The sequence below is a fragment of the Dermacentor andersoni genome, chromosome 8 (genome assembly GCF_023375885.2).
Source record: "Dermacentor andersoni chromosome 8, qqDerAnde1_hic_scaffold, whole genome shotgun sequence".
In the NCBI taxonomy this organism is placed as follows: domain Eukaryota; kingdom Metazoa; phylum Arthropoda; class Arachnida; order Ixodida; family Ixodidae; genus Dermacentor; species Dermacentor andersoni.
Genome location: NC_092821.1, coordinates 28,205,124 through 28,221,242, shown reverse-complemented (window position 1 = coordinate 28,221,242; position 16,119 = coordinate 28,205,124). Strand labels below are relative to the sequence as shown.

The following is a 16,119-nucleotide window of genomic DNA, read 5'->3' as shown; positions in this document are numbered from 1 at the left end:
CAGAACTGCCAAGGATTTCAAGTATGTAGCTCGGGTAGGTCGACGTTAAAAAACGGTTCTTTAGTAGTGCGAACGGCACTCAGGTAGGCGTTCTCTGCCATGTAGTACTCTGACCGTGCATCAGTGCTTATAAGACGCATGGCTAGTCAGAAGTGACGTTTCTTTGTGTTTTCAAGCGTCCTTAGTGCTTTGGTGAACCATGGTTTATTTTGATTTGTGTGCATAGTTATTCTTGGTATATGTTTGTTTTCGAGTTCATTGATTTTGTTTCTAAATAGCGTCCAGTTTTCTTGAAGTGACTGCATTGGGAATAATGTTCCTAAGGTTTAAAAGAAGTCGCCTAACTCATTATTAATAGCTTAGTAGTTCCTTTTATCATAGCATATAGTTTTGTTGAATAGTTTTGTTGGTGGCATGGATTACTTTATGGTCACTTACCTCACAGAGATAAGTTATAGATGATAGACTGTCAGGATGGCTGGTTAGTGTAAGGCCGAGTACGTTAGAGGTGTCTTTTGTAACCCGCATAGGCTCTAGGATAAGTTGAGTTTGACTGAAATCAATGCATGCATTAACAAATTCTTTAGCAGCATCATTCCCTATGATTAAAAGGGGAGTCCATATATAATATAATGTGTAGTGTCCAATATAATAGCGTCTAGTATATAATAGTAATAATAGTATATAACAGTATACTAGCATAATAGTAATAGTAGTATACTAGTGTCTAATATAAAGTGTGTAATATATAACAGAGTCCACTGTATAATTGCTATCGCAATAAAATAATGACAGTGAAAAGGAACAGAAACCTGGTTTGCTGTGCTCATGGCCACCAGTCATTGTGCGTGAGCTCACTGATGGTGTTTTCTCTGCACAGAGCTCAGCGGGAGGTGGCGGCGACATTGTGCAGCTGAGCGAGGTGGTGCAGCCGCACAACGACTACTTCCAGGCCCAGTTCCTGGTTGCGCTCACGGGACAAGGCCTGCACACGGTCACCATCGATACAGCCGTGCTCGACGCCCAGCACACCCTGTGGAAGACCGGCCCGCAGGTGAGTTTTCCCACTTTTCTCTCGAATTTAGTTATTTGTTTGTTTGTTTAACATACTTTTAGGACCCGAAGGCACTACAGAATGGCTTGGGATAATATGCATGTAATGTTCAGTAAAAAACACCGAAGAATATCACAAGTCATCTTGCAAGGCAATCTTGAATTTTTCGGTTTCAGAGATAGTGGTGGGAAGGTTATTCTATTTGGCCCTTCCCCTTGGCACAAAAGAGTCATGACACAAGTTAGTGCGACAAGTTTGCGGTCAGACCACTTTGTAATGCTGGTCACCTCGGGTGGATTCAGCTTCTCACTCTTGTGGCACTGCTCTGTTAATGCTCAAGTAGAGGCACCTGGAGCACAGTCAAGGCAAACAAGCGTACACTGCGTCAGTAGCCTGTAGAGCAGCCACAGCAGTGGCTTGGTGGCCATGGCATTACACTGCTGAGCACAAGGTCGCAGGTTTGGCTCCCAGTCGCACTCCAATAGGGGTAGAATACCAGGCTAAGGTGTCCTAGAAACTGCCCGCCTAACACATTCTGTGTCGCCAGTAGTGGTGCCGCTGCAGTCGCTGACCATTGGAGGTGTGTAGCAGTGAAGTGCATCGCATACTAGAGCACAGCCAGTCAGGAGCATACGTCTGGCATCTAACCATATGTGCACTTTAGACTGGCCGTGGCTGGAGCTATGTGATGTTGACGCATGCAACAGTGGGCGACAAAAACGCCACCGCTATGAAGCACCTCTTGAATATTTTAGTACTGATATGAAAAGAGGACTAAACAATCCCAGAGGTGCTGTGAAGCATTTCACTCTCAAAGATAATGGGGCAAAAGATAGTTGGGCACTGGTTGCTCTCTCTGACATGGCCGGCACAGCACAAGGTGCGGAGGCACGCTTCACCAGGAGTGACGTCTGAGCCTTTCGTGTAAAAGAATGCCCGACCCAAACGTAATCGCAAGGCTCGTGTCAAGGTTTGTAAACGTCCTTAATCGGCAGTTGTCATGGCCAGAAAATTCTGTTTTAACTTTTTGGTGATATTGCAGCTACACACAAAATATGGAAACCCTTCAGTCGTGGTTTCCTCCGAGTGTTTATTCTAGGCGGAAGTTTCACATCTGAAGTCCGGCGCAAGAGCTTTTCAAGATAAGGGGTGAAAAAACAAATGGGGTTGACACTATGGTGGGAAAAAAAGGTTAAGATGACCTATATTTCGACACATCAGAGTTCGAGTTAACGGGGGTTTATGTGTCTGGCAATGGCCAGTTTTCATGAGTGAAAAAAACAAAAGCTTAGGCCCATACTAGTGTATAGGCACTGGCCAATACTGAATTAAGTGATTAACAATAAGATTATCGTATTTATTTGAATATTTATTTATTTTATTTATTAATTACACATACTGCAGCCCGATTGGGCTATCGCAGGAGTGGGTTTGTACATTGCATTAAACAAAACATCCTTCTGCACAAATCAACTTCAACACCATAGGAATCATGCTAACTTCAAAACAAAAAATACAATGAGTAATAATAAACACAGCATGAATCAAGTTAACTTATACAAAAATTCCTCTAAAGGCAATGACCTAATTTCACCTGGTAGTAAATTCCATTTTTCTATTGTACGAGGAAAGAAGCTAAACTTAAATAGGTTTGTATGTGGTTGAAAGGGTGCAAGGTTAAGTTTGCGGCTATTCCTAGTAGATTTCAATTTCTCAGGAGACAGAAGTTCTTTAATGAGTACTGTGGCGTGTTAATGAGATTATGCAACAATCTAAGGCATTGACAATCGCGCGGCTCAGACGGAGTTTGTAGACCTAGTGCAACAAGGTGAGATGAGGGTGAGAAGTCCCAGTCATAACGGGGTATATGAAACGGGTTGCTTTGTTTTGAACTGATTCAAGGGTGTTAATGTCAGATACTTTATAAAGGTTCCAGATGGGGCAACCATACTCGAGAATGGGTCGGATGAGTGACCTATACGATAGCAATTTTGTTTCACGCGGAGCTTTTCGCAATGTACGAGTTAGATAGCCTATTTTCATTAGTGCTTTATTGCATGTGTATTCAATATGCCTAGACCATGGCCGGTATTTTGTAGCGATGCCTTTTCAGATTCTATGCTTTTTCACACTCCTTGCGCTTGGCCACTGGTCAGAGCGCGACGGTCTGCCCACATTATCAATGCGATCAGGCGGCCATGTGTGGTGGATGATAATAATAGCATATAATAAGGCATAAGGCATCGCTACAAAATAGCGGCTCATGACATGTTAGGTGTGAAGATGAGGCCAAGGTACTTGTATTCAGGCACCCATTCAAGGGAAAAGCCATTAAACTAATAGTTAAAGAAACAGAAGTGTGCTTACTAAAAGATAAAGTGACTGCTTTTACAAAGTTTATATTCATTTGTCATTTGTCGCACCACCTGCAAAATTGTAAAAGAATTGTTAAGTGAAAGGTGGTCAACATTCGTGTTAATTACGTTGTACAGCATAGAGTCATCAGCATAAAGGAATATATCGGTGCACATATTGTTACGTGTAGAAAGACACAGACGGAAGAAGCTATTTACAGGCTATTTACACTGGACTGGATCCAGAGCGCCAGGCCGACATTCGCTCGCACCAAGGGCACAGACCCACTTCGTCGTCGTTCTCGCAGCGGCTCGTCTCTTGAGTATCGTAATATCGTAATACTACCCCCCCCCCCCCCCCCCCCCTCCGGCAGCAAAAGCGTGATCGTCACGGTGCTGTTAAATATCCAAGGCGCGTGGAGAGTTTTAGGGCTTGAGTCGGGCAACGTGGACAATGTCACTGGTTGTCACAGCGGAAGACGTAGTGGGCATGGCTAGAACAGCTTCCTAGGTGACATCAGTCACTTGGCGGAGCACGCGATATGGGCCTGTGTAACAGGAAAGCTGTTTCTCACAAAGGCCAACTTTACGCGATGGTGACCAAAGCAACGCGAGGGTGCTGGGCATAAAATGGACATCACGGTGACGGAGGTCGTAGCATTGCTTCTGTTTGTCTTGAGACACTTGTAGACGAACGCGCGCAAGTTGACGAGCGTGGTCAGCACAGGCGATTGCATCACGGGCATAAGCGCTAGTTGAAGCTGTGGTGGACGGAAGCACAGTGTCTAGTAGTAGCGTCGGTTCTCGGCCATACAAGAGGTAAAACGGGGAAAAGCCAGCAGTTTCGAGACGGGAAGAGTTGTACGCAAAGGTAATGTAAGGTAGAGCCAGGTCCCAGTCACGGTGGTCGTCTGAAACGTATTTCGATAGCATGTCGGTCAAGCCGAAGCCGTTGCAGAGGCGGTCTCATCACCGGGAGGCATGGTGACAAGTTCGATGTACCAACCGCTCCGGAGTTCCGTGGCAAGGACAGGGATCGCTCACCTCCACCAGAATATTACGTGTAGAAAGACACAGACGGAAGAAGCTATTTACTGGTTATTTACACTAATTTACACTTGACTGGAGCCAGAGCGTCAGGCCGACATTCGCTCGCGCCAAGGGCACAGACCCACTTCATCGTCATTCTCACGGCAGCTTATCTCTTGAGTATCGTAATATCGTAATAATATGATTCGGCAAATCATTCATATGCAATAAGAACAAAAGTGGTCCCAGCACTGAACCCTGGGGAACTATGGACATCACATTTACTACAGACGAGTTTGAGGAATTAAATAAAACATACTGGGAATGGTTATGTAAAAAGCTAGCGATCGAGTCAACTAAGGAAGAGTTATTAAGTACAGTAGAACCCCGCTGTTACGTTCCTCACTGCTGCGTTTTCCCGGCTGCTACGTCGTTTTCATCCGGTCCCAGCATAGCTTCCATCGGATCCAATGTATAAGGAACCCCGCTGTTATGTAGTAGCTGTGAAAACGTTCCCGCATGATACTTCGCAACTTAGCACCCCGAACCCGCCTGGGCCAAAGTAGGCAACGTGCTCCAACGGCCATTTTGGCTTTTGACGAGTTTTGGCCGGGCTTGGCCGGGCTTGGCTATAGAACTGGCTGCAAGAAGCCGCACGCCAGTTCGAGAGGCCGCCACTATGTGGCCATTCGTGAAAAATGCTCTCACTATCATCACTGTGATTACGGTCACCGCATGGTTTTTGGACGGGCCGACTCACGGAGGAAGGAAATTCGGGAGAGGCCCTGACGTCACTCTGTGTGAAGCTAAAGTGAAGGCTGAAGTTGGCATTGCTCTTGGCGTTGCTCCGCCTATCGGGCCAGTTCTCCTCTCTTGTTTACATTTCTCGCAAAACCGCGCTGCGCGCAGCCGGGCTGCTCGGACGCGCGTGCTCCGCAGCAATACTAAACAATCGTTAGCATGATTACGCCAAAGAGGGCAAAATTTCCCACGGATATTTCTTCGTCCGTTGCCATTGCTGTGGCGCGGTGACGACGAGGAGCACGAGCCGCATGATGCCGGGGAGTTGCCAAATCCTAGCTTTGGAGAAGCCGTCGCGGCTCTGGACCTCCTCCGCAGGTACGTCGCACCTCACAGCGACGCTGACAGCAATGTGGCCTTCCAGGCTATTGAGAAACGTGCGGTGATTTCTAACAAGTGAAAGAAACGGCAAGCCACTATTGTAGACTTTTTTAAGTCCTAAGCGAACTCTGTGGAAATAAATTGTCTATAGTTGAAGCTGCACTTTTTTAATTCATTGTCGGAGCTTTCCTCACTGTTGCGTTTTCCCGGCTGTTACGTTTTTTTTCCCCGGTCCGGTGAAAAACGTATGAACGGGGTTCCACTGTATAGCACAAAGCTTACGGAGAAGTTTTGAGTGTGTAACAGTGTCGAATGCCTTTGAAAAATCTGAAAATGGCATCTATTTGATTTCCAGTGTCGAGAGCGTGTGAAATGTCATGCGAGAATTCTACGAGCTGAGTTATTGTACTAAACCCACGACGAAAACCATGCTGGGAATCACTCAAAGTGTTATTATTTTCACGAAATTCCATAATCTGCTTAAAGATTATATGCTCAAGAAGTTTACATGATTGAGACCTTAATGAAATCGGACGATAGTTTAATGCTCACTGTTTGTCTCCGGATTTATACAAGGGAAGAACTTTTGCCAATTTCCAAACCAAAGAGACTGTCGAAATAGATAAATACTTATGAAAAATTACAGCCAAATATCGACTACCCCAAGCACAATATCTAACAAGAAAAGCATTGTTAATGCCATCAGGGCCACAGGATGTTTTAATATCTAAGCGCAAGAATAACTTCAAAACACCTTCGAGGGAGATGCTAATATCAACAATTGAATAATGTGAGGCATGACTGAAGGTAGGTAAGTCGAAGTCATCAGTTCTGAATACCGATTGAACATATTCGTTGAATGCAGTAGCGATAATGGATCATTCAAAGGGACATTATTTATAACAACTGTATTTGTGGAGGCTGAGCTGGGTAAGATTGAAGCCCAAAATTTTCTAGGGTTGCTTTTCATTAGACCTTGTAATGTAACCCTGAAGTAGAAGTCCTTCGATTAATTAATTTTGAGACGAAGGTCCACCTTGGCTACGTTAAATTCGGCTATTTTAAGGGGATCACCGTTTTGTTTTAAACGCCTTAACCTAGTAACACGACGCGACAGGTGAAGTAATTCGCGTGGGATCCAGGGAAGATTAGGATTTTTCTTTTTTGCTTTAATAGGGACGAAACGTTGGTTGCAGCTTGCCACAATCTTCTGAAAATAAACCACGAAGAAGTTAACCTCATTGGATTTGCTGAGACGTTCGAAATCATCAAAAGAATCACATAAAAGATCAATAATAGATGCATCGTCGGCGTGTGAAAAAATCTGGGAAAGTAGAATAAACAAAAATAGTGTTACGAACCGGAACAGAAATGGATACGAGAATGGCCTTGTGATCTGAAATATAATATGTAACTTCACATTCGAAACCATTATCTAAAAGGTGGGGACTAACAAAAACTAAGTCTAGAACTGCAGCGCCTTTTGTGTTCGATTTAACAATTTGCTTTAAACCACAATATAATGAAAAATCTAAAGCGTTTTGCTTATTTTGACATCATAGCCGGTGAGTGATAAAGATGGCCATAAAATACCAGCGGCGTTAAAATCAGCAAGACAGATCAATCTTGAAGAAGACAAGATACGCTCATGCATGAATGTAGCTAAAGAGAGCAGCTGAGTTATTTTCGATGACGGCGGGCGGTATATAACACCAAATAATATAGAAATACTTCCGAAAAAGACGTTACACCAAGCTGATTCGGTATCAGGTGGGCTAGGGACTATTGAAAATTTAAGGTCAGACCGTAAAAATAGTGCAATGCCACTTCTTCTTCCATGACGTCGATCAGTTCTAACAACTGTAAAACTGGAGGTGTTATTTCGCCCTCGTATATGTTATCATGCAACTATGTTTCTGTTACACCAGCAATATGTGGCGAATGGGCGGATATCAGTGAAAGGGAATATGGAAACTTGTTACTTAAGCTTCTGGCATTAACATTTAAGATATGTAGGGGTTCTTGTGGTTGGTTACTCAGGCGTGAGGGGGTAATAGTGGAGACGTTAGAAAGAGCTTTTGATGGGCGAGAGAGAAGCTTAGTGAGGGTGTTAGTATGATCGTCCTAATTGTACCTAAATTTATCAATAAATGCGTGGTCAAAGCGTAAGTGAACGATGGAGTCATTAACCCGAAAGGGCATGGACGCTTACCATATCTTTTTTCTGATTGATCGTATGCGCATTGAAAAATCGTCGGAAATACGGAAGTCGGAACCTCTAAGTTTGTGACAGTTTTTAAGGACGTTTATCTTTTCGCGGTAGTCAAGCAGTTTCATGGTAATGGGGTGTGGACGATCGGCATGCCTTCGACAAATCCTGTGGCACCTTTCAATACTTGGGCAATCGATTTGAAATTTGTCTTTTAACCACGCTGAAATTTTAGACAACTGAAGATCATGGGTTTCATCAGGTGTTGCAGTGAAGCCATACAGTAGCAAGTTGTTACGGTGAGATCGATTTTCTAAATCGTCATTACGCAAGGCAAGTTGGTTGATTTCCATTTGTAACTGCTGAAGTTATCTATTCATGTTACCATTGCTTGTGGTAGAAGGAAGTATGTCTCTTTAAGGCATCAAACCTTGAATTAACAAGCTGATGGAAGTCAATGATGTCTGCAATTTCTTGTGATATATGTTTCTGACCCTTAATTAATTCGGCAAGCATTTGAGACACTGAAGACAAATCAACATCCTTGCCATGCGTAGTACCTGCTTCATCGGCAGTGGACGAGCTTCACAAGTATCAGCCACCAGGCAATCTTTGCCCTTGTTGGGCTTAGGAGGTCCTGGATTCAGTTCCACATCACCGCTCAAGAGGAGACTGCTCACTCAGTAAATATGGTCAGAGCACAGGGACACAAAAATATAAGCACATATGCAATTGTGTGGGCAAGAAAACAGCAGCAGAAAGTGATTATCCAAACAAATGCACTTGGCATTTTTTAGGTAACCTACCTGCGTAAAAAGCAGAAAGTGGTTCAGCATCCCGCTAGCGCTGCTGTGAACTCGCCAACTCAAGAAGGCAGCTATCGACGACGTTTTTATGTGTCCTGCTGGGGACGTCACCATGCCAGACTGACTGGCGATTGGAGGAGCGGGATTACGTCGCCGAGGATGATGGCACGCAGACTGTCAGCAGTTCAGGCGATGAACAGGCCAAGGCTATCTTCTGCAAAGTATATAGGGCCGTCCATGTCCTCATTAGCCGGGTTATCCATGTGCTGAAACATAGTCAAAGAAGGGTTGCCGGTGTCATTGGCATCGAGGTGAAGAAACCTGGTCGGGCCGGGGACAGGATCGGCAAAGCAGGCCAAAAACTGCGTAAAAAGCAGAAGGTGTTTCAGCATCCCACTAGCGCTGCTGTGAACTCACCCACTGAAGAAGGCAGCTCTCGACAACGTTTTTATGTGTCGTGCTGGGGCAGTCACCATGCCAGACTGGCCAGCGATTGGAAGAGCCAGGATGACATCGCAGAGGGTGATGGCAGGCAGACTATCGAGGCGATGAACAGGCCAAGGCATCTTCAGCAAAGTAGATAGGGCCGTCCATGTCCCCATTAGCCGAGTTATCCATGTGCTGAAACATAGTCGAAGAAGGGTTGCTGGTGCCATTGGTATCGAGACGAAGAAACCTGGTCGGGCCACGGACGGGATCGGCAAAGCAGGCCAAGAACTGCGTAAAAAGCAGAAAGTGGTTCAGCATCCAACTAGTGCTGCTGTGAACTCGCCCACATATAGGTCGACCTTATATTTTTCTGGAAATGTTACCAGTAATTAGCTATCGTCCTATATTCGTGACCAAGGAATCTTGACCTATATTCGTGATCAAAGTTAGCAAAATTACCGAGCTAAAGGAGTTCCAGTGTGGAACTAGGCTGCTGCCGCAAGGGCCAAGGCCGCAAACCAAAATTCCCTGCCATGCATGTCGATACCATACGTCGAAGCCACAGTCGTGTAAAACACAATTACCGTATTCACTTGATTCTAACGCGGCCACAATTCTAACACGCAACTGTTTTCCATGACAAGAAAAAGAAAAAGAAGTCCTTTCCAGCAGCAGCGAGTGAAATGACCTCCGTGCTGCCTCTTGCTTCAACAAAGCATGTGGCAGACTGTCCTCACCGCACAACACTTTCAAGATCGGGCCGAGGCGATTGTATCACCGAAGTGAATCGTCACAGAATACATCATGCTTCGGTCTGCTGAAACCCTTTCCTGTTGCTTTGCTCGTGAAAATACTCTTTTTCTGTTCGTGCCAGTCCCGCATGCAAGTTTTGGATACTCCGAACGCCCACGATACGGCCTGATTTCTGTCCGTCTTCGTGCACATGATGACTTTCCTTTTAAATGCAGCATCATGATGAACTCGGCACTTTGTGTTGATAAAGGAAACGCTGAAAACGGGAAGACAGACGGTAGGCTAATGCCTAAGCATGTGTACTACAGCACATGGAGGAAGTTACGGCAGTTTGGCTCGAAACGCGTACAAGGCGACGATATTGAAATGCTGATGTCGATATGGTAATGTAGATTTAGGGTCTTACGCGACTCTAACGCACCGATTCTGATGGGTCAACTTATAAAGTATATACGAATAATATTTTTTTTATTTCTCAGAGAGCACAATATATAGGGGTCAACCTATATTTATGCTCTACCTATTTTCAAATAAGTATGGTAATTGCAGTTCAATTAGCCAAGCTCTACTGTATTTATGTTTAGTGTCTTTTGCAGTACGAGGCCTTAGCAACTAGTTACTGTGTGATCACGCCTCCTCCTCTGTCCAGGTGTCTCTGACAGTCAAGTGCCATGATGAAGCCAAGACATCTGCATCCATGGCTGGACCATCTGGCATGGCATCTGCACTGAAGCCCTCCCTGGGGGCAGCACCTCCCCCTCAGGCCTTTCCCACGCCAGCACGCGTGCCCTGAATGAGTACGCGTGTGCATGAACAGTACGATACTAGTGGCAGCTGTTCTGTCTGAAGAATCATCGCTTCCCTCTGTCTGGAGGCTAGTGTTTCATGGCTGCACAGCGACTTCTCCTGTGGATGAAACTGGCTGCGGATGGCTCAGGCCTCTCACACGAGGAAATGCTGTTTAGGACATTGTACACTGGACTGAAAATACTTCGCAACATGTGTCGCCTTCAATTTCACTTCTCTCAGGCATGGTAGAAGCACCTAGTAGCCTGAATATTCATTGTATCTATTTATTTAGGCTAAGGATCTCAAGTATTCAACTTTCACAATGTCATTTGAAAGCAAACAGCTCTGTACACTTGAAGCGCCTCTTTTCTCCAAACTTTTTGGTCTGGTTCCTGGGAAATAGCAGTGTTTGCATGGGGCTCTTCTTATATCAAGGGATTTCTACAGGGAGTTTCTACACGGCATTTGTACAAACAACTCGCCATGCTTAGTGAAGGCACAGTCGGGCCTGCCCATAGCCTTCTAGGCATACCTCATAGCCAGGCTGTGACCTTGACGCATAAAAATTCATTGGACAATCCGGCAGGACGAAATGGCAGATATGTGACGTTTTCCTAATAAATACGGTACTTAATTTCTAGCAAGTGAGCATTTCTCAACAATGGGTTGTTGCAAATCCATACTGTGGGCAACACCATGCAATGGCTAGTGCTAGTTACTAAAGCTGGCTTATCTGCCACGAGGTCTGAGTCTTTATTCCAGACATGCATACAGAAAGGTTTGCCAGAAAGATCTGCAACCACTGACTTAGCAGGATTATACATATACCCTATTTACGCAATTCTAAGGCACCCCCTTTTTTTCAAGATCACGATGCCCAAAGTGGTGGGGGAGGTTCTTAGATTCTAAAAACCTAAAATGACCCCCCCCCCCTCTTTTCGCTGCAATATCTCGCCAAGACTGGCGCAAGGAATTAGATTTTATTTGGCAAACATTCAAAAGAAAAATACTTAGGTGCAGACAGTGAACTCGCTGCTTGTGCAGTTAGCCCTCTTCGAACTCATTCTGACTTCTGTTAGGGCTGTCAAACAACTGACAGCAAACAAAGTAGCACGTGCCTGTGATGCCCGCAAAACCTGCTGAGCGCCGCCGATACGAGGCTCACGTGACAACATGCTGCTAGAGTTATTGGGGTCGCTTTCGGCCGGTTTTTGGCATTTTGTGCTGCCATGTGTCATGTAGTGTCGGAACGCACCAACACAAGAAGCCGAAGATTGTGCCGCAGACGCCGCGCCACCTTGGGACTCCAGCAGCTCCGGCTTGACAGAGTGAGCAAGCATGCTTGGCGGCCTCAGCTACTTGCTCTTCCTCACACAGAAGAGGGTGTTCACATTCACGTGCAAAATTTTTCAAATTTTTTATTTTTTATTTTTTTGCAAAAATGGGGGGGAGGGTGCTTATAATCGCGAAAATATTGTAATTCTTCAACCGTATGAGATCAGGAACACTGCTTTTCGAACTTTTTAGGTTGAATTTGTCGGTTTCCTAAAGACAGAAAAGTAAAGGTTCGGTCGCTGTCTTTTCACGAGGACATCTACGAAAGGGAGAGAACCAGAATTATGTTTGGACCAACTTTCTCCAACTGTTTTATACAGAAGAATGGAGTGCCGCAAGGTGGAGTATTGAGCGTTACACTATCTTTAGTGAAGCTCAATTCGATAACTACAGTTATTCCTTCTTCCTTAATGTATTCTTTATATGTCGATGACATTCAACTTTGTTTCTCCTCTTGTAATATGGCTACTTGCGAACGCCAACTCCAGTTGGGTGTAAACTCTATAGTGCGATGGGCAAACGAAAATGGTTTTAAATTTTGCGCAGAAAAAACAATATGCGTACGTTTCAGTCAACACCGAAGGTTCACACCGGACCCAACATTACATATTAAAGGACAGCAAATCACAGTAAAGAACGAACACAAATTTCTTGGTATGATCTTTGACAAGAAACTCAACTTCAAAGCGCACATCGCTTATGCAAAACAGAAATCTCTGAAATCCATAAATTTAATAAAGCTCCTATCCCACCGATCATGGGGTTCAGATAGAATATGTCTGCTTCGCATATACAATGCAGTTGTCCGGTCACAATTAGACTACGGATGTTTTGTGTACGGCTCAGCTCGAAAGTCAGCATTAGAGGTTCTTGATCCGGTGCATCACCTCGGACTACGTCTGTGTTCCGGCGCGTTTCGTACGTCTCCCGTACAAAGCTTGTATGCAGAAACCAACCAGCTGTCTTTGGAACACAGAATACTATTTCTTGGAAACACGTACATAATGAGAGTACTGTCCTGTTCAACACATCCTTGTAGACTACTATTTACAAGGCCGCGCTTTGAAATACATTTTAGCAACAAACCGACAATCATTCCTTCCTTTTTCATCAGGTACCAAAAGCTGAATGCGGACCTATGTTTCGACGTAAGAAATAAATTCTTGCAAGATGAACCTTCTTTTGCTCCTTGGGAGATGAAACATGCGCAATGCGACTTTAGGTTAACAAAAAACAGAAAACAATTTTCACCAAGAGAGGCGTTACTAAGCGAATATTTAGAAATAGAATCAGAATATAATTTTTGCGTGAAATACTTTACAGATGGATCAAAAAGCAATGGCAATGTAGGCACTGCAGTGACATCAAATCAATTTGAACAACAAATGAGACTTCCAAGTCAGGCTACTGTCTTTACTGCAGAACTTCATGCCATTTCATTAGCTCTTGAAGACATCCTGAAAAGAGGAAATAACCAATCTGTTATATTTAGCGACTGCTTGAGCTCCCTTCAAGCTCTCGCATCTAAGTTACCATCTAGAAATAATCTACTGAAGAGAATAAAAAAACAATACACAACATGTCACAAAAGAGCGTTAAACGTCACTTTCTGCTGGATTCCTAGTCATGTAGGAATTCCCGGTAATGAAAGAGCAGATTTTATGGCAGTCCGTACCAAAGATTTGGAGCTACATAGTGTTAGCCTACCTTGGCAAGATTATAAAGCCACTTTAAAAATAGCCGTTAAGAAACACTGGCAGAAAGTGTGGGATCAAGAAAAACTTAACAAGCTTCATTGCATAAAACCTATTCTACGAGAATGGCAGAGTTGTCGTCACAGACAAAGATTTTAAGAGGTTATTTTATGTCGCTTAAGAATTGGTCACACAAGGCTGACACATAGTTAATTAATAACAAACCACAACCAACATGCCAACACTGCGGTGAAATTTTAACCGTGCTACATATTTTAATAACATGTCCTGGCTTAGAAAAATGGAGGGAAAGATATTTTAAGATTTTTTACGAAAAAGGAATCCCTATCCATCCTATGTTCTTATTGAGCGATGAACCACTGGTCCCATATGAAGATACTTTTAACTTTTTAAAAGCCACAGGAATCCTACAAGAACTGTAGCACATTTCATGTTTTATATTTTTACTTGGCCATTTACACCATTTTACAGCATTTAAACAAGTAAGCTAATACGAAAAACATGTTCTTAGCACATTATAGTCTGCACGGCTGCTGCGCCATAAAAATCCCAAATCATCATCATCAGAACGAGAATTTTCGCATTACACTGTAAACTGTATAGCTGGCTCTATTGAGTTCAAGTGCATGTAGTGCACAAACGTTTGTGACTTTGGGGTGGAAGTGCTGAGCACCTGCTTTTCGATCTCCATGGCGAGGCGTTGACTGGGACGGAGATCGTGGCACCCATAGCAGTTCCACTAATTTATTTGTACAACTGGTTGTTAAGTTAGAAGTAAATGCTTGAAAAGCAGGATTAAAATAACTTACATCTTGAACATACTCCAATTCACGCACTTTGAAATTCTTTCATTCCATTCTATGTTTAAAAACACAGTTACTACATCTACCATAAACCCATAAAGTTTTGTAAATTTACCTAGAGGGGTAAAGTGGTGCCACAGTGCTGTTACATGTAGCCGAATGCTTGGAATTGGGGAACTTTGAATTGGCACATTGTTTAAAGAGCCAGGGCACCTTGAAGGTGCGTTCATCTGCCAAGCAGCACCCTGTCTGCCACAGTGATCTTAGTCCCTGCATGAACAGCATGTGAAGTGCAGCTTCTGTCTTCATTTATTACCCAATGCCCGAGCAGTAATGCTTAGAGTACCGGAGGGTTGCTTGAATTGGAAGAAGGATGAGGTGGTCTGTGCTCACTGATCACTGGATTTCAATCTTATTTACATTTGCGATTGCTTACTGTTTAAAGTGTTTCTTCAAAGAAAGCTTTATCTTGTAGTCATGGCCACTTTCAACATTCAAACGTTTCTCATGGTATCTCATTAAGGAACTTGCATAGCTGTGGCACCATGGCTGTTCGCAAGAGGGAGCAGATGTGCGCCCCACCCCCCCTTGGAATTCCTGGGCAATGGGACCACAAACAGCATAGTGCATGCAGAGATTGTTGTGTACAGTCAACCACAAAAGTTTACAGGATGCAGGATCTTCCAAGCAGCTGAATTCTCACGAAGCGTGGTCACACAGCCTCGAATTAAATGTTTCAGCATGTAGTAGCCTTCGCCACCTACACAGTGATTCATTAAATACGAAGTGTCATGCCTTAACAGTGCAGGAATTCACATTTGAAGAAGAAACCGCATCCCACAAACTTCTGCTGTTGACTGTACATCCATGCACCATAAGTAAACCAGCGCTTGCGCCATGCCGTCTGCAGGCAAGAGCTTGCACAACACCTGCACTTCTTAAGGGGGGACGTGGCTTTGAAAATCAACTTCCTTATTTCTTCTTATAGATTTTGATGAAAATTGGCACAAGTGTTTAGAATGTCTCCCTGATGCTTCCATAAAAGTTTCAGAGCATTATCTTGAGAACATTTTATTGAATTTTATTGAGCATAATTTTGCTCCCTTGAACTTTCTGGAGAGGCCGGGGAACTTAAAAAACATGATAGAAGGCTTATGTTACCTTTGCATTAAGCACGCTTTCGTCGTAGACGAATAGCCATATCGTAAACTTACAAAGGGTCAAGATAAGAAAGTGAGAATGTCACGACCTGCACTGTATCCCAAGGAATGTGACAAAAAAAATATGTGAAACGGTAACAAAACAATCAGCTCCAGGAACAGAGCAGAAGGGCAAAAAAAAAAAAACAGTTTTGAGAAAACAGCTCTCAAAGTTTCACCATCTCTTCAGTTCTCTAAAAAGCGCCCAATTTGTAGTCTTTTGGGATGTCTTGTGATGTAGGGCTCCTTGTACATGTGGCTTCTGATCTGGTGTGCCTTTGTCCCCCCCCTCCCCTTTTTTTGTGTGGCATTCTTTGCTGCTACTCTACTAAGAGCGTGGTGGAGTTTCAAACCAAGTGGGGTGCAGAACTCTGTGTGGGCATGAATATAGTTCCAGTGTTGTACCTGCAGACTGCTTGATAGCAGTCTGCAGTTCAATCAGTGAGGAATTCTTTGTTATGGTAGAATTGACCATGTTGCGGAATGAAGGCTCCGAGTGTCAGCAGCCTTCCAAGTCATCTT

The 16,119-nt window shown here is 44.0% G+C and overlaps 1 protein-coding gene across 2 annotated transcripts in view; it reads left to right on the top strand.

Moving 5' to 3' along the window:
* defl (Integrator complex subunit 7) overlaps positions 1-11,185 on the top strand; it is a 126,126-nt gene extending 114,941 nt beyond the window's left edge. For both annotated transcript variants that reach the window (XM_050174203.2, XM_055068125.1), the window contains 2 exons: positions 881-1,054; positions 10,406-11,185. In XM_050174203.2, the coding sequence (XP_050030160.1) occupies positions 881-1,054; positions 10,406-10,549 (318 nt within the window). In that variant the 3' untranslated portion in view covers positions 10,550-11,185. The remainder of the gene's footprint in view (positions 1-880; positions 1,055-10,405) is intronic.
* The last annotated feature ends 4,934 nt before the right edge of the window (positions 11,186-16,119 follow it).